Source organism: Trachurus trachurus, assembly GCF_905171665.1.
Source record: "Trachurus trachurus genome assembly, chromosome: 22".
Lineage (NCBI taxonomy): Eukaryota > Metazoa > Chordata > Actinopteri > Carangiformes > Carangidae > Trachurus > Trachurus trachurus.
Window position 1 is genome coordinate 10362311 of NC_139907.1, and position 18001 is coordinate 10380311.

The 18001-nt window shown below is 43.9% G+C and overlaps 1 protein-coding gene across 1 annotated transcript in view; it reads left to right on the top strand.

Moving 5' to 3' along the window:
• The window catches only part of sos2 (son of sevenless homolog 2), a 41758-nt gene extending 26012 nt beyond the window's left edge, over nt 1-15746 (top strand). Inside the window, exons 8-23 of the mRNA XM_083998272.1 lie at nt 1206-1304; nt 1765-1892; nt 2813-3468; nt 3590-3671; nt 3794-3916; nt 5586-5698; nt 6176-6398; nt 7390-7509; nt 7610-7772; nt 8942-9059; nt 9155-9327; nt 9618-9734; nt 10633-10897; nt 12032-12076; nt 12191-12294; nt 13623-15746. Of these exons, the coding sequence (XP_083854398.1) occupies nt 1206-1304; nt 1765-1892; nt 2813-3468; nt 3590-3671; nt 3794-3916; nt 5586-5698; nt 6176-6398; nt 7390-7509; nt 7610-7772; nt 8942-9059; nt 9155-9327; nt 9618-9734; nt 10633-10897; nt 12032-12076; nt 12191-12294; nt 13623-14135 (3042 nt within the window). The 3' untranslated portion in view covers nt 14136-15746. The remainder of the gene's footprint in view (nt 1-1205; nt 1305-1764; nt 1893-2812; nt 3469-3589; nt 3672-3793; nt 3917-5585; nt 5699-6175; nt 6399-7389; nt 7510-7609; nt 7773-8941; nt 9060-9154; nt 9328-9617; nt 9735-10632; nt 10898-12031; nt 12077-12190; nt 12295-13622) is intronic.
• Nucleotides 15747-18001: the final 2255 nt, after the last annotated feature.

Below are 18001 nucleotides of genomic sequence, written 5' to 3' on the forward strand. Positions count from 1 at the left end.
GAAAACGTAGCTTCAATTAAAACGGACTAACTAAACTAACTCGGTCATATCAATAACATGATCTAAACTTAGGTCATTGTTCCCTGGCCGTCCGTCAGTCTGCGTGCGTCAGGCAGCTGATGCTTTCTTTTCCATGCACGCAAACACCCCCCCCTCACCCCCTACAACCCCCCTCCTCCACCCTCTCCCCCCCATCCCCTCACCCTCTCCTCCCCCCCTCCGCACAGACACTGTGGCCGCTGCTGTGGAGTCTGAGTACTAGAGTATTGATTCTGAATCGTCTGTCAGGGGAACAGGAGATTTAAATGGATACTATGACGGCCTCCTCTCCGGTTACCCTGCAGCCTCCCTCGGTCAGCCGCTCCTCCTCCTCCCTCCCTCCCTCCCTCCCTCTCTCTCCCCCCTCCCTCCCTCTGTACATCACTCATCACCCTGCAGCCTCCTGTCTGATCTAATTCAGCCCTGTTTATAAACTGAAACACACATTTCCAGTGCGCTTGTCTTCACAGCTGGCTGCTGTCAACCATTTGTGATTTTTTTTTTTTTTATAGCTGTAATTCTTTTTCTTTTTCACTTGTGAATTGTTCTACTTTGTGGTTATTTCACAGTCTGGCATTAATTATGACTGTCAGTTGTGATCAGATTTTACTCACTGGCTGTGAAGATGTGATTATAAATGAATACATCTTTACCATAATAGCTTCCACTGGGGGAACAAAATAAAACACAGGCCTTAGTGTTGGGGGCAGAGGAATCAACACCTTTTTTTTTTTCAAATCAAATCAAATAAACTTTATTTGTCCCACCAGGGGAAATTTTTCTTGGGCAAGGGAGTTGTGACAGCTGCCATGTACATGTAAAACATCCATACACAGTACATCATATACAGTAAAACAGTAACAAAGGCAAACATATCCAAGAGAAGAGAAAGAAAGAAAGTGCGGGGTGCAATAAATAGAGTAAAATACTTATAATACAAGTTCAAATAAAAACATCCTAAAAGCTAAAAGAAAGAGCAAAGGATGATGTTGGTATAAGCCAAAATACAAATCAAACTTTTTGATAAGCAGGAAATGCATGAGAGGGGATTTCTTCTCAAAATGAGTCCGATCCGCTCTTCGATCACATGCTGCTTGGTTTAAATCTGTTTTCCTCATTGCTGAAACATCACTGACCGAACGTCGAATGTGTCTTTATGTCTCCAGTCGGTTGCAGAAGGCTTCAAAGAGGCCGTCCAGTACGTCCTTCCCCAGCTGATGATGGTCCCAGTATACCACTGTTTGCACTACTTTGAGCTATTACAGGTACGTCCTAAAACACCTGCACGGTCCCACTCAAACAGATACGGCTGTGGAAATTATTACAGCTCTTTCCTTTGGTTTTCTCTTTTACTGATGTGTTTTTTTTTGTGCCAGATTTGAAACGTTGGTTAGTAAAAGGCTCTGCCAACTTTGCTCTAGGACGAAACAATGTGGCCTATTTGATGCTTGATTAGCTCGTAGCCATATCATAAGTCTCTGACTATCGTCTAAAAATAATTTAACCTTTTAGTCTGGCTGCATCACTGCTCTCTTTGTTTCTGTATCTGCTGTTAAAGTGTAACTGCTCTGGCTGTAGTCGAGCCTCACCTGTGTTATTGTCACTTGTCAGACTTTTAGTGCATGTTTTACTAACAACATTAATGACAGAGCCCTGTGATTGGCTCCTTTTAGTTACACCTGTGTCTGAATATTGTGTTTTAATGTCCTTGTTCTTTATTTATAGCAACTTCAGGAGCGCAGCGAAGACCAAGATGACAGAGAATGTCTGAAGCAGGCGATCACAGCGCTGCTTAACCTTCAGTGTAGCGTGGATCGCATCTATGCCAAGCACCAGCCTCGCCGCAAACCTGGGTACATCTGCTCTACTCGTGTTTATGTTTTTACTGTACAATCACCGGCTGCTCTATTAGTTACACCTCCCAATACCGGGTGGACTCACTTTTTACTTCAAAGCTGTTGTGGCGTAAATTCAACAAGGAAACGACCTCACATCACACAGGTGTTGCAGATTTGTCAGCTGCACATCGACGATCTGACTCATCATGTCCCTCCACATCCCACAGGTTAAAGCTTTGTTGAACTGAGATCTGGTGACTGTGGAGGTTGTTTGAGTCCAGTGAACTTATTGCCATGTTCAAGAAAACCGAAAACCGTTTGAGATTATTTGAGCTTTGTATCACATGTGGCATTTTGTCCTGCACCTAAAGACATGGTCAGCAGCAGCAGCAGTGCTCAGGCTGTGGTGTTTAAACGATGCTCGGTTGGTACTAAGGGACCCAGAGTCTGTTACACCACCACCAGCCTGAACCATTGATACAAGACACGATCGATCTGAGTTGTCTTGTTTACACCGAAACTCCAAAACACTCTGGTGGACAAGTAAATTCATGCAAAACTGCTGATGCTTCTGCGGCAGTTTTCCGGCAAGCAGTATCTGCATTTGCCTCCAAAACAACTCCGTCTCGTAACGTTCTGTTATTATCTCATAGCGTGGTGAATGTGCAGGTCACAACTTGTCCACCAGAGCGTTTTGGAGTTGTTGGATTGTGTATTTGATGAGTTTGATGAGGGAAACCAAGAAATCCCATTAGCCTCCGTAGCATAGCTCTGAGCAGCTCGCGGCTCTGCTCCGCCGTTCTAAAAATAGCTTGCACCGACAATTAAAGGTAACAAACCTACTCCTAAAACTATAAAGATTATGGGCCAATTTGCCAAAATGTTGAACTATCCCTTTAACAGGTGTCTTTAACGTTTGATGTCTGTCTTCACAGTGAGCCCATGTACCGGCTGTACAGCAGGCAGGTTCGTAGCAAACAACTCGCCATCAAACGCATGAACGAGATCCAGAAAAGCATCGACGGCTGGGAGGGGAAGGACATCGGTCAGTGCTGCAGCGAGTTCATCCTCGAGGGGCCGCTGTTACGAGCCGGCGCCAAGCACGAGAGACACAACTTCCTGTTCGACGGCCTGATGATCAGCTGCAAAGCCAATCAGAGCTCACGGCTCCCGGGGTCGGGCAGCGGGGCGGAGTACCGTCTGAAGGAGAAGTTCGTGCTGAGGAAAATCCGCATCGTGGACCGCGAGGACTCGACGGAGCTGCGGCACGCCTTTGAACTGATAGGAAAGGACGAGAACTGTGCCGTTTTCTGTGCACGGACAGGGGAGGAGAAGGCGGCGTGGATGGCGGCGCTGGTGACTCTCCAGTACCGCTCCACTCTGGATCGCATGTTGGACACGGTGCTGCAGCACGAGGAGCAGGCACATCCTCTAAGACTGCCCTCCCCGGAGGTTTACCGCTTTGCTGTGCAGGACTCTGAGGAGAATATAGTGTTTGAGGACAAGGTGCAGAGCAAAACGGGCATCCCCATCATCAAGGCCGGCACCGTGGGCAAGCTCATAGAGCGGCTCACCTACCACATGTACGCCGGTAAGAAGACACGACGCGTTCCCGTTTCATTTGTCAGACTCGAAAGTTTTATTTTGCACAGATGCACTGTTATAAAATGTTTGTTTATCTGCTTTATCTAATCTCTCTTATCTGTTTGTAGATCCTAACTTTGTCCGCACGTTTCTCACCACATACCGATCATTCTGCAAACCACAGGAGCTCCTCAACCTGCTGATCGACAGGTACGCTCCAGCAGCCCACATCTTGATGCAGCGGTTGTTGTTTATTGTGATACTGATCTGATCTTCACCTTGACTTTTTCTTTTTTTAAACATCTCTGCGTCCGATTGTTGTTACTTCTCAGGATTGAGATTCCTGAGCCAGAACCGACCGAGGAGGACCGACAGGCTCTCTGGAACGGCGATCAGCCGATGGCGGCCGAGCTCCAGAGGTTCAGGAAGGAGTACGTGCAGCCGGTCCAACTCAGGTGCGTCGCGACGGCTGTCCAGTCACAGCTGGTGCTGCCTCAGCTCAGTGCTCACGTGTGACTCAAATGTACAAATGGCTGAAACCAAGGAAAGCGATTCTTTCTATACCAAGCAATAATTTAAAAACTAAAAAAGTGAATCAAAACACACACCAATAGGATGAAAATATAAAATAAAGGTGTCCTCACTTTGACTCTCTCCCCATATCTCCATTACTCAGTCATGTTTAACATTCAATTATGATGCAAGACGTATTACTGTGTCAGCTTCACCTCATCCTTTCAGTCCAGTGGTACCAATGATTTTAATCCTTGCTAGTTTATTTCTCTCATTTATTTTATTTATATGTATTCTCTTTCTCTTTTATTCATCCACCATGAGTGGGCACAGTTGCAATTTTGTTGGGCAATGCACATTGATGATAAAGATCTATTTGTGTAGTCAAAGGAAGACAAAAGGTTGAGGCCTGAGATTTATTCCTCCAGTGTTAAGTGACGGTCCAGTATCTGGTTATTAAAGTCAAACTTTTAAACTAATTTTCTGGAGGAATTATCCCGTTGGTTACTGATATCTGTGCCGCCTCCGCTCCGACTAAGAGGTCTCTTTAACTTGTAGATAAACTGTCGCATTGCGTTCCAACATCTTGAAGTTGCTTTCGTTTATTTCCTAACAAGGGCTTTAAAAAATGCCACAAAGATTTCGTGTGTCTTTGTCTTGTGTTGTTGTTTTGGCTCTTTTTATATTCTCCTGTTAAGGCCTGAATGTTCTCACTGAGCCGCAGAATTACTTTTGTATGAGACTCTCCGTCCTTATAAGGAGCAACACTGTCGGGAATAGTCTGTTAAGTACCATTAAAAACCAAGAGTCTCCCACTATCAGACTGGAGCGCTGCTGCAGCGAGGGGCAGCTGCTATAAAATCCTTTAAACTTAAGTCACAGAAACAGTTAAAACACAAGTGGGTTGTTAGTTTCTCTTTGCAAGAATAAGGAACAAGTGAGTGTGAGGTTTCTCAAGATTTCTGTGAGCATGTTTTCGGTCTACAAATGTGCATGGGAAACACCAATAATTAAGTACTTTATCACAGTGGGGGACAGAGGTTGAGGCAGTTTGGGTGGTCTGTTGTTACGTAAACACTGTGATGTCATCCAGATGTTTATTTTAAAACCAGGACACTCAGAGTGGATAAAAAAAGAAAGCCTCTTAAAGTGTGACTTTTGTCCTTTTAAAGCACAGAAAGTCTCTGCTGTGTCTATTTTTAAGTTTCCACTCTGTGACAACATGAACCGACCAAAGTGAGGAGGAATAGACACCGGCCAAAAACTGCTCAGCCCTGTTTTGCTGAACGTCTCGACGTCTGCGTCCGGGAATCTCATACCCCCCTCGTGTTCCTGTCTGCCACTTCACCACTGACAGTCCAATAAAAACAAAAATGCTTCTCAGAAAAGAAAAAAAGAAAAGTGCATGGTAAAGCAGCAAAAAATCTCCTCTCTCCACTTGAGGGAGTGAAAATGTTTGTTCCCTGTCTTTGTTCACAGACAAATGTAAAGTATTTACAGCTCATATTCATGTTCGCGCTCACAGATATTTGAGAGTTGAAAGTTGATGAACTGTGCGAGGAGGACGCGGCGCATATAATTAGTTAATACTGTACCATGTGTTTGCCTCAGGGTTCTCAATGTTTTCCGTCAGTGGGTCGAACATCATTTCTACGACTTTGAGAACGATCTGGAGCTGAGGAGTCGACTAGAGGAATACATCACCAGCAAAATTCAACTGAGAGGTCAGAGCTGCACACAGGACGCCACAGCTGTACAACGACATCTAGCTCTGTACCGTCACTGTTCCCTGCCTCATCTTGTCTCATGCAGAAGAAACACTTCAAATATATATGATATTTTGTCACAAGATTCATATTCTAATTGTGAAATATAAAAATAATGAACATTTTAAAAAAGCCACTAAGGCAGAGACACCAGCGACAGTGATACAATTAAACAAGATCATAAATCAAACTATTTTTCATCTGTTTTTAAATTAGACACATGGGATTTGCCCGACGTATTTATGATATCAACAATTAGTCATCCTTCATTGAAAGTCTTTTTTCCCTTGTTAGACCACAGACATTAGGAAATGACTAACAAAGAAGCTTCTGGAAATTAAAGTAACAAGCATCCAGTGCACATTAGTGTTTGTTTATTTGTTTTCTTTGATGCTCATGCTGCTCCGGTAAAATTCGTACATTTCTGTTTTGAAGGCAAGTCGATGAGAAAGTGGGTGGAGTCCATCAACAAGATCATCAAGAGGAAGCTGCAGACGCAGTCGAACGGCGTCAGTCACAACATCACCTTCGAGAGCCCGCCCCCTCCCATCGAGTGGCACATCTGCAGAGCGGGACAAGTGGAATCGTTCGAGCTCATGACCCTTCACCCCATCGAGATCGCCCGCCAGCTGACGCTGCTCGAGTCCGAGCTCTACAGGTGAGTGGACGAAGGCTTTGCGGTTGAATTAAAATCTTATGTCTTAGTAGTTTTTTTGTTTAAAGTGAGTCCCAAGTCCATGACAAGCAGATAGACACCATCCTTTCCACTGTGCGTGTAGTAACAAGGGAGATAGAGCCGTATCGCCCGTAATTAGCTTAGCCCAAACGCTGGAAGCATTGGTAGTGTTAGCCTGCCTCCTACCCGAGCCGAAATCAGCAGCCAGAAGCTGATTTCATTTTAGCTCTAAACTCTGAAATGTTGATAAAGTGATATATTTACAAACATTTTTAGGCGAGAAAGTAGCCGTTTAGATCAGCAGTGTGTCGTTAATTTGTCTAAATACCAGCCGTTTACAATTTTGTTCGGACGAATTCGGTGCTACTCAAGCTAGCCGTTGTGACCAACACACTTCCGGTTACATTCACAAAATAAAACACCTGTTGCCCTTTACATACAGAAGTGCTTTTACTTTGAAATAGGAAGCTAACCTACCCTCGATGTAGCTAGCTTGAACCAAAATAAACCGTCTTTGCTTGAACCCTCCGTTTTGACCGATCTCGTCCTGTTACCGGCATTTGACCGCTCAGGATGCCTTACCGGAGAGTTTTGTCAGTAGTAGTAGTAAACCTTTATTTTACCAGGCAAGAATTGCTAAGAATACATTCTCATTAAGGCAATGGCCTGGTAGGAGGTGAAAGACCTCCTAAGGGGAAGGCAGAGGGGGAGCTCAGCTCTGAGACGAAGATCGGTCCGTTTAGAGTTGCTGAAGAGTGTCTCTGATGACTTTAGGTGGAGTCAGGCTAACACTACCTATACCCTTCCAGCGTTTGAGCTAAGCTAATTACGGGCGATACGGGCTCTCCCTTGTTACTGCACACACAGTCGAAAGGATGGTGTCTATCTGCTTGTCATGGACTCGGGAGTGAGGCAAGACACAAAAAAAAAAAGAATGTTGGCGTATCCCTTTAACATTGTTCTCCGTCCACAGAGCGGTGCGGCCGTCAGAGCTGGTCGGCAGCGTCTGGACCAAAGAGGACAAAGAGAAGAACTCTCCAAACTTGCTCCGTATGATCCGTCACACCACCAACCTCACGCTGTGGTTCGAGAAGTGAGTCCCACGCTTTAAACGTTTAAGGCGCAACGTCAAGTTTCAGAGTCCTGGCCTTAGAAATTAAACCCACGCGTGACTGTGTGCGTGTCGTTCTCAGATGCATCGTAGAGACGATGAACCTGGAGGAGCGGGTGGCCGTGTTGTCGCGGGTCATCGAGATCCTGCAGGTTTTCCAGGAGCTCAACAACTTCAACGGCGTCCTGGAGGTGGTCAGCGCCATCAACTCTGTCCCGGTCTACAGGCTCGACCACACCTTCGAGGTGAGTCGAGTTAGAGGAAGAATCGACAGGTCGCAGACTCACAAACTACCAGAAAAGATAGAGAAACTCTTTCGCTCATCAATCAATGAAATGAAAATACCAGAGGTCAGAGTGTCCTGCTCGTTATAAACCACAAAATCTAATTACGATTAAATGGATGAAAAATAGAGAGACAACTTTGCTATTTTTATATCGGTGCTAATTGTTGTGACAGAAAAATGAACAAAGAACTGAAGTACATTCGATCTGAAGGCAGCACCAGAGGGAAAGTCTGTGTTTCAGCCCAGTGCAGAAGATTATAGGAAAGTGTTTTGTCACAAACCACGCTGCCTTTTGCACTGTGCACATATTCACATTATAAATATTTATCATTTTCTACCACATTTCATCATAATTTTATCTTATTATCTGTTGTTCAGCTATCTGACCGGCCACACTTGCTCATTTTGTCATTGTCTATATTTTCTTTTCCTTTTTTAGTATGTTTAATGTCATGCACTAAAACATCAAAATAAATCCCTGGTGTTCTGTAAAACTATTTGGCAACAAACCAGATTGTGATTCTTGATCCAGATTTTATTTTAGAGGAAAAAACACACCCACCTCTCAACTAGCACAAGTTTCATCCGTCCATCCTTTTGCTCACATTTAGGCTCAGAGCCATGAAATAACTGCATAATAACAAGCCAACATAACATGTTAACACTCTCACATGGTTGGCATACTTGGCTAGAAGAAACTAAGTCTTGACAGCACAAGCAGACTCTTAAAATGTCCTAAAACAGCCACCGTACAGAGCATCCTCACATTGTTAAAGGTAGCAGAAATCTAGTTTTTTCAAGTAGTTGTTAGATTATTTCTTTGTGAGTCAAATTGTGGAGCAATTAATTAACACCAAGAATCAAAACCACAATTCAGACATTGCAAACAAAGGCTCTGATATGATTCGAAGGATGGCTCTGGTTCTGCGAGCCTGTGTTTCCTTCTCAGCTGTTGTATAATGCACGTATGACCTGAGGGCAAAGACTTGGTCCATCTGGTGCTGAGACATTCACTGGCACAACAGTTGTTGTTTTTTTCCTCTCTAATGTTTGTCACTTTGACCTGCGTTTTGCATTCTTGTGGAGCGTCCACTCTAAAGCTGAGGCTTCTTCCTCCTCTGACCGCAGGCAATACCAGAGAGGAAGAAGAAAATCCTGGAAGAGGCTGTGGAGCTGAGCCAAGACCATTTTAAGAAATACTTAGCTAAACTCAAGTCAATAAACCCACCCTGTGTGCCTTTCTTTGGTAAGTCACTGTCAGCCTCACTACTACAACAAACATGTTTAAAATATGAAATACGAGGAGATCTGATGTTGGACGTTTCTGCGCGGCCTCCTCAGGTATCTATCTAACCAACATCTTGAAGACGGAGGAAGGCAACCCGGACTTCCTCAAACGCCACGGCAAGGAGCTGATCAACTTCAGCAAGAGGAGGAAAGTGGCCGAGATCACGGGAGAGATCCAGCAGTACCAGAACCAGCCGTACTGTCTGAAGGTGGAGCACGAGATCAGGGTGAGAGCTCAATCACGTTACAGTCCCCACGCTGAAGTGTGAACACGTTTTCACACAGATCCTGAGCTTAAAACTTCCCTTGGACCAGTCCCAGCCTGGTCAGATGCGTACATGAACTGATGAGAGGTGAAACTTCCCAGTATGTCTTCCCAGACAAATAACTAAGTCCAGTTGCTTTCGATTTAACCTCCTTTGAAATACTATGACCTGGACAAATGAGAATATGCACAGGCCAACTTAAAACTTGTGTTTTCTTTTTTGTGTGTGTGTGTGTGTGTTTTCTTTCACAGAGGTTCTTTGAGAACCTGAACCCGATGGGAAACAGGAGTGAGAAGGAGTTTGCCGACTACCTGTTCAAAACGTCTATGGATATTGAGCCACGTAACTGCAGGCAACCTCCCCGATTTGTAAGTGTTGTAACTTTAGTTTCTGTGTTGAATTTTGCTGTTTGAGGCACTGATTCAATATTAGTATTAGCTCAAATAAGACATCTCTCTAAAAAAAAATGCTAAAACTAAATGTCTTTTGTCATTTTGGAGCAAGTTTAGACAAAAAAAAGTACCTTTATATGGAGTTTGCCCATTATGTATTGTAGAGGTGCAGGGAGCTCCAGTTTTATTTTCCCTTTTTGATTTCACTTTAATTTTTGCTGCCACCACCTGAGGTGAAATTCAGTTTTAGTTTTTTGATTAATCCACAGATCTCACTGCAAACAGTTTCACAGTCACTATCAAAAATAAAATAAATTAAATTATTTTTTAAAAAGTAGCTCCAAGACACAACTTATATGAGATTGTATCAGTTTTCCTATGTACCGACGCAGATTAACCCCCAAAAGAGAAAAATGCGTATGTTAGTAGGAGGAAAACTCCTGTAAAGTGACATGATATGAACGCATTAAGCAGAAAAAAAAAATGGAGAGGTGGAAAGGGAAAAAAGGTGGATTTTGAAACAATATCTGCTTAAATGTTATCTGCTGCAGTGCTAATGACTTCCCCCTGAAGGCTTTGAGTCATATTTTGGAGGTAAAACATTTGCGTGGAGTCGGGGGTGGGCAAATTATCCAACAGACTCATCCTAGCACGGCCTGTTCCCTGTGGGATGTGGTTAATGACAATGTTGCGTCATCAAGTAAATTGTCACATAATCACATAATTGTTTTAACCATCCAGAAAACTCTCTTTTTTGCTGTAGGACTGAAAAATAAAAAAAATAAAAAGGACAGTTCTAGCTCTACTTTTAGGGATGCAGAGAAATACCTCCAAACTCCTTCTCACTGTCGACTTCCTGCTGTGTTTCCTGCAGCCCAGGAAGACCATGTACAACCTGAAGTCCCCGGGCATCCGGCCTGTACGAACGTCTACCTCTGGCACCCTGAAGGGCCACCCCGTCCCCCTGGAGAGGGAGCCCCCACACAAGATCACCTTCCAGAGAATAGCCGAGGCCGAGCCGGAGCTGCCGGCCTCGGCCTCTGTGCCCACCTCGCCCAACACGCCGACGCCTCCGCAGTCGGCCTCCTCCGACCTCAGCTCAGTCTTCATGGAGCACGACCTCTGCAACTCCTACGGCGGTGAGTCCGTCAGACGCTGCACTGTGTTTGTCATTGGTTTTTCACCTTTTCACATAGTATAAATAAAATGTTAAAGGGACAACGAGGAGTTTTGGAAAAGCAAAGCGTTTTCACACTACATTTATGAGCCTCCGCGCGCACCGTGAAATTCTTTGACCGGCGCAAGACAGACTCATGTTTTCATTCATCAAGAATTAAAGTCAGAGGTTCGAAGACGATCACATACCATCGTAGTTCCGACCATAAACGGCGATTCGGCTGCGTTATTCTCATGACTCGCCACGAAACCGAAAGTAAAGAAACGCTGGTCAGCTCGACCAGCATTTCCGCCACCACTAATAATAACAAAATAACGATAGAGACAAAACAATATATTTATCGAAAATGGGCCCATTAACAAGTGTGGGTAGCGTAGATTCATCCACATTAACGTGAGACTTTTTTATAACCAAATAGAAACTCCTCGTTGTCCCTTTAAAGAGGAATTAAGCAAGTTCTGTCGCTTTCCCTCTGTTTTGCTAACCCTCCTCCTCGCCATGTGCATTTGTTTACAACAAAGCCGACAAGAAATCAATCAATAGAGCGGTAGATAACGTTATATATCATATACGATATTACGGCGTGTATATGTGTGTAGTCTTATCTCTCATAAACAAGAGATAACGGGTTACAGTGCGCGTTTGTGTCGCAGTGCTGCAGAGACGAGAGCTGGGACACCGGGGTCGGAGGCTCTGATCTTACAAGGTTGTTTTTCAACCAAAAGACGCTACATTGAAGGCAGAGAGCCTCCGTTCTCCCTGGAACAAGATGCATGTAATTTATTAAACCATCACAATTACTCCGAAGCTGTTTAAGTTAAAAATGTAGAATAGGTAAGGTAAAAATCCTGCATAGTTCCTCTTTAAATACAGATAGTTTGAAATACATGTTCTATTAAAGCCCTACTTAATTGAGATTTCATTATTTCCACAATTGGTCTTTTACTGTGGACTCATGGAAATCCTGTTGCTGAACAATGAACATAAACTTATAAACTTACTGTTGATCCAAGAGAAACTGTGAAAGTTTAAACACATCCACTGTTTTTGTGATGTGACGTTAAACCTTCATCCACTCTCTCTCCTCTCTTTACAGGTAGTAACCCCATATTTGTTTCAGTCATTCTGCCGCCTGCCACAAGTGAGTGTGGAGTTTGTTCCTCATTGTTTTCTGTGTCACTTTAATTCCATCTTTCTGTGTTTTGTGAAGATTTGTGCATCTGAATTTTTCTTTTTTTCTTTCTCCTTTTCCCAGAAACCCAGTCGGCGTCTTGCAGCAGCCTCCACCAGCTCGGAGAGGAGCAGCACAAGCCTCCACCTCTACCACCACGACGGAAAGACACAATGTCTGAAGCCAAAGTAAGAGCAGCGCATCATTGGACTTAGATTTACACCAACTTATAGATAATGACTGTGTTTCCATGCAAATTTAGGTTTGTTAAGGTGGATATTAAAAACACTAGAGTGTATACAAGAGTGTGAAACCTTATGTTTTGATCTCAGACATCACTTGGATGTATTTGAGTCCTGATCATTGAAGTCACAGATAGATTAGATTTTTTTAAGGCTGAATAATTCTTAGAGTATTTGAAAAGTAGGTGTTTAGTGATGTATAAGTAAAAAGCTCAGGATTGTAGATAAGTTTAATGAAAATAAATACAGTTTTCAGTAACCTTTTAATTTACAGGCCATTAATTACGTAATAATGTCAAGAAACAGCCAAGAAATAACGGTCAATTTCATAGTAATGTCATGTTTTTCATAAAGGCAAAAGATTACACAAGTTTTTTATGCTGTGAAAGGCCAGAATTTTTCTCCACCAAGTCTTCTTGCAATCGACCGTTATCTCTGGGTTATTTCTACGCAATCAATCGTTATTTCTTGGATATGATTCTTGACATTACTATGAAATTGACCGTTATCTCTAGACATTATGGCGCAATAAATTGTTATTTCTTGGCTATTTCTTGACATTATCACGTAATTAACAGCCTGTAAATTAAAGGGTTACCTAAATTTTCTTGCTTTCTTATCGTGTTGATCGTTTCCATCCTGTTTTAAAATTCCTCCCGACCTCTGTGTTGGGCTTCACGCTGTGTCATAAACTCCTCTGTGATGTGTTTAAAGGGATGGTTCACCCAAAATTCAAATTTCACTCATTATCTACTCACACCCTCATGTCGACTAAGGGCTGGGAGAAGTTTCAGAGTCCTCCGTGCCTTCTCTGAGTTACAGCGGGGCTCCGTGCAGCACTGCATGTCCATATGACGGTAGCGAATGGGGCTCACTTTTCTTCGTCCAAAAAGACACACCAAAAAACATCCAAATACCTCCATAGTGCTCATCTGTAATGTCCCTCTTGTATTGAAGCCCCAACATGAGAAATTGTTACGAAAAAAATTAAATAAGTCTACATTTTAAGCTTGTTTGTATGGGAAGCTCCCAGTGTCTCAGTTCACTGCTCTTCTTGTGTCAGTGCAAATCTCGCGCGACACCCAGTTCAGTTTTTTTCAGAACAATTTCTCATGTCGGGGCTTCAATACAAGAGGGACATTACATACGAGCAGCATGGAGGTATAATAGGAGTAGAGTAGATAATGAGTGAAATTTGAATTTTGGGTGAACTAGCCCTTTAATGACACCTGAGCCTTGTGTCCTCATCCGTCCGTGTCTCTCCGTCTCTCCAGCTGAGCACCAGGTCCGACAGCCCTCCAGCCATTCCTCCCCGGCAGCCCCCTCCTCCTCCCAGGAACCAGCCTCGCCCGCCGGTCTACAACGGCCCCCCCATGGACGGGCCGCTGCCCAGCCCGCCGCCGCCGCCGCCCCGCGACCCTCTGCCCGACACGCCCCCGCCGGTGCCCCAGCGGCCGCCGGAGATCTTCATCAACTACCCGCCGCTGCAGCCCTCGCCCGTGTCCGTGGGCCGCTACCACTGGGACTTCAGCAGCTCCCCCAGCTCGCCGAACACGCCCCCCAGCACGCCGTCGCCTCGCGTCCCCAGGCGCAGCTGTCCGATCCTCAGCGGCAGCCAGAACAGCCTCTGCCCTCTGCCCATCCCCATCATGGCGCCGCCCGTCCCGCCGCGCCACAACTCCAGCCCGCAACTCCCCAAACTCCCACCAAAGACGTACAAAAGGGAGCTGCTGCAGCCGCCGCTACAAGGCCTCTCATTGGTGGAGAACAGCGACAGCAGCCAGTGAGGAGTCTGTTGTTTTAAAAAGAAAAAAAAACGCCTGAAATGCAAACTATTCAAACTACGACACAGTGGACTCGACTCGACGACGCTACTGATCGGAAAGAATAACACTGATCCACTCGCTCTTAACTCCACCCGCCCCTCCTCCTCCTCCCGCCGCATCGACCCGTCACGCCCCAGCTGTGCCTCTCAGGGGATCAGTAGCTCCGCCTTCATCGTAAAAAAAAAAAAAAAAACCCTCTGTGCCAATGAGAAACCCACACCGGTGTGCCAGCCAATAAACAACGAGGAGCCGCGAGGAGCGTTCGCGTCGGAACGGACGGACGGAGCGACGACGATGTTTTGTTCCTGATGATGATGATGAAAAAAAGTTCTCACCCCCTCAAACACTTTAACTTTACACTTTACACCCCCCCCACCACCCGGCCCGCCGTGTGCCGCTCGCTCCTCCAGTGGATGTGGATGGCGAGCGTGAGGGGGGGTGGGGTGAGGTGAGGTGAGGTGGGCGGGGCCTTGGACTTTGTAGCCTTAAAAGTGTCAACAATGCTTTGTTTCTTTGGGCATTGACATCATGTGGAGTCCTGCTGCAGCTCGACGAAGATTTTTACGACCTCTCTCCTCCTCCTCCTCCTCCTCCTCCTCCTCCTCCTCAACGATCAACGTGGACGTAGCTCTGTCGCGGTGGGTGTGAGCAGCGGACGTTTCCATTGACTTGTGTTTCCTACGAACTGAAAATAAACAGTTGCCAAAGTCTTATTTTATGCAGGGGGATAAGGGATTTTCTTTTTCTTTTTCTTTTTTTCTTTCTTTTTTTTTTTTTTTAAACAAATGTGACATTAAAAGAAACACAAACAGGAGGCGACACTGAATCCCCCACCTTGTATCTCAACTGTACACTGTGACACGAGTCAAACTGTCTGATTGGTTCTTGTTTTTCGTTTGTTTGTCTGAAGACAGGCCTCTCCGCAGCCACAAAACGTTGCCTTTTAAAAACCCAACAGCGGTGACCTCCCCCTCCCTCTCACCCCTCCTCCTCCTCCTCCCAGGCTCCAGTCCTCTCAGACCCGGACGGGAAATATATATATAAATATATATTTAAAAAAAAAAAAAAAAAAAAACGAGAGCCAAGAACACTCCATTTTTTTTTTTTTTTCTTCTTTGCACATCAAGTTTGGGCAAAGTCAGCAGGTTCGGACGAGACAGCGAATCCCTCTGCGCTGTGTGTGTGTGTGTGCGTGTGCGACAGAGGGAGAAGACTAGAGGACCGCCGCGGTTTCATCCAACAGCATCGACCCAGGACGAACAGAGAGAGAAAGTTTTTCTCTCTATCTCTCTCTCTCGCTCTCCCACTTCTTCTACAGCTGATGTCTTAACCCGTTTCCTTAGTGACGTGCGCTGCTGTCTCGACACTGTGCTCCTCTCTCCAAAAGCCCTCATGACCAACTTCATCTTCTTCTTCTTCTTCATCGGTATTCAAACTCAGCACTGGAAGCACGCAACCCTCCCACCAAAGCTGGGTCAGCTCCCCCCAGTGGCTGCTCCAAAAAAAAAAAAATCTATTATTATTAAAATGAAAAATGAAATTTAAAAAAAACACACACACACACATGAAAAAGGGGAACTTTTTAACCCAACTTCTTCTTCAACTTCTTGTTTTGTTTTTTTTGACTGCTTGAAACGTTTTTGTTTCACTTTGGAAAAGACTGAAATAATCCATGCATCATGCTCAGATGTGCCTTTTATTTTGTTTTCTACTTTACAGAAATAAGCAAATGGTGTCTAAAATGCTAAAAAATAAAGTTGCCTATGTAATGTTTAGAACAAAGCTATACACTATGAAATTGTACATGTTTGTGGATACTGTGTATATATAACATGTATACACTAACTAAATAATTTGTATAAAGTGACAAGTTTTTTTTTCTCCCCTCCTCCTCCTTGTTGTATTGTACCCTCATCCGCATCTGTTCAGTCGAATATTGCCTAATAATCCAATGCTGCTACAGTCGGATTAAAAAAAACAAACTAAAACTAAAAAAAAAAAAAACTATAAAAACAAAACAAGGAAAAAAAAACAGGTCACTGTCACTAACTTACTTACAGACAATCTCCAGTTGAAACACTGGGAGTATTAACTGAGGAAAGCCATTTTTTCTTCCCCGCCCCTTAGCTGTTTTAAAGCAATGAAAAAAAAAAACCATACAGTTGAATATGCCAAGCACTTACTTAGACGTGTGCTTCACTTTGTACATCCTACTAATTGCCTTTTCTCCTTTTCAAAGACTTTTTAAACGCTAACACTCATTAAACAGGTTGGAATTGTATTGAAGTTGCAGTTGAATATATATATAAAAGATGTATATTCAGTTTGCAAGTATTTGAGCATAGTGAAGAATTGGAGTTTTTTTTTTTTTCCTTTTTTTTCTGAGAAACACACTTTGTGCACTTTAGGCTGTACTGTTGACGAGCCACGGTTGCCGTAGGCCGCGTTTGTAAACGCAGCGGTCCCACGCAGCTGTTTAACTCACTTTCTACACGGATCAGGGCAGAAACAACACGAGTCTACCATCTCTCTTCGATCGATCCCCCCCCCGCCGCCGCCCCCCTTCTCCTCGACGTCCGGAGCAGACGCAGAAAACGACAACCGACGGACGGCGTCTGACCTCCACAAGCTGGATCTCAGAAAGATTTTTAAAACATCAACTCGTGCCCCCTCTTTTTTTTTCTTTTTCTTTCTCCTCGCTTTGCAGAGCGCTCCTGGATGTGGAGAGGATCTTTTTTCTTTTTTTCTTTTTTTAAATCTTATCTGAAGAGACGGCTGAAGTTGCATCGCTTCTCTGTCTTTGCTCGTGTTCTGTCCATTTCCCAAGTTTCCCAAGTCAGTATTGTTGGGGTTCATTTTTGCCAAGTGTCTGTTTTTGTTTTCTTGTTTTTTTTTTTTTCAAAGAGCCCTCTCAGCCCCAACAGAGTAACAGACTGGTTTTCCTCCGGTGGCACTGTAACAGCTTGATCCAGCAGTCGGATTATTTGATGGTATGTGGCCTTTTAACTGCTTTGTATTAATGGTCTTGATGAGATTAATAAATCACCCAGTCTTATTTTGTACTGAACTACTATTTTCTCTTGGGTTTTTTTTTTTCCTGTTTCTGTGAATCCAACATGATCAACTTAAAAAATGTTCAAAACGAGGAAAAACCCCTTTCTCAAAACTAGAGGTGCTCTTTGGAGAGGGATCAAAGGGATGTGGAAAAACTCCAAGGCACTCTCTTGAGTTAATAAAAATGCCTAATTGTCATAATGACATGTTTAAAATGACTGACGCGTTTCGGCATCAAGCCTTCATCAGGGAGTCAGAAACATGTCATTGTGACAATGCCAGATTAATTAAAGGCATTTTTATTAACTCAAGAGAGTGCCTTGGAGTTTTTCTTTGTTTTTCCATGATCAACTTCAAGTTAAAGCAACACTTTCACATATTTCCTGAAAATACTACACACCTCTATGCCTTCTGTTGAGAAGATTGATATTGCACCTATTTTTTTTTTTAGATTACTTTGAACCTGGTCAACTTTGCTCAGCACATTTAACAGACCCAGTACAGGAACTGTTCAAATCGAGTGCTTAAACCTACTGAAAGTCAGATTTGTCAGTTCTCTAGCCACATAATCATGTAGTAGCACCGATATCTCCTGTGTAAAAAAAAAAAAAAAAGGCAATTTTTGGACCTGATGTAATTTCTATTGTGAAGCCAGAACATAAATCTACACAAGACGCCTTAAAATGCTCTGATTTTTATCCTGACATCGAACTGAAAATCAAGAAAAACAAACAGTTTTTTCAGGCTTTTGTTTCAAAGAGTTGTCATTCATG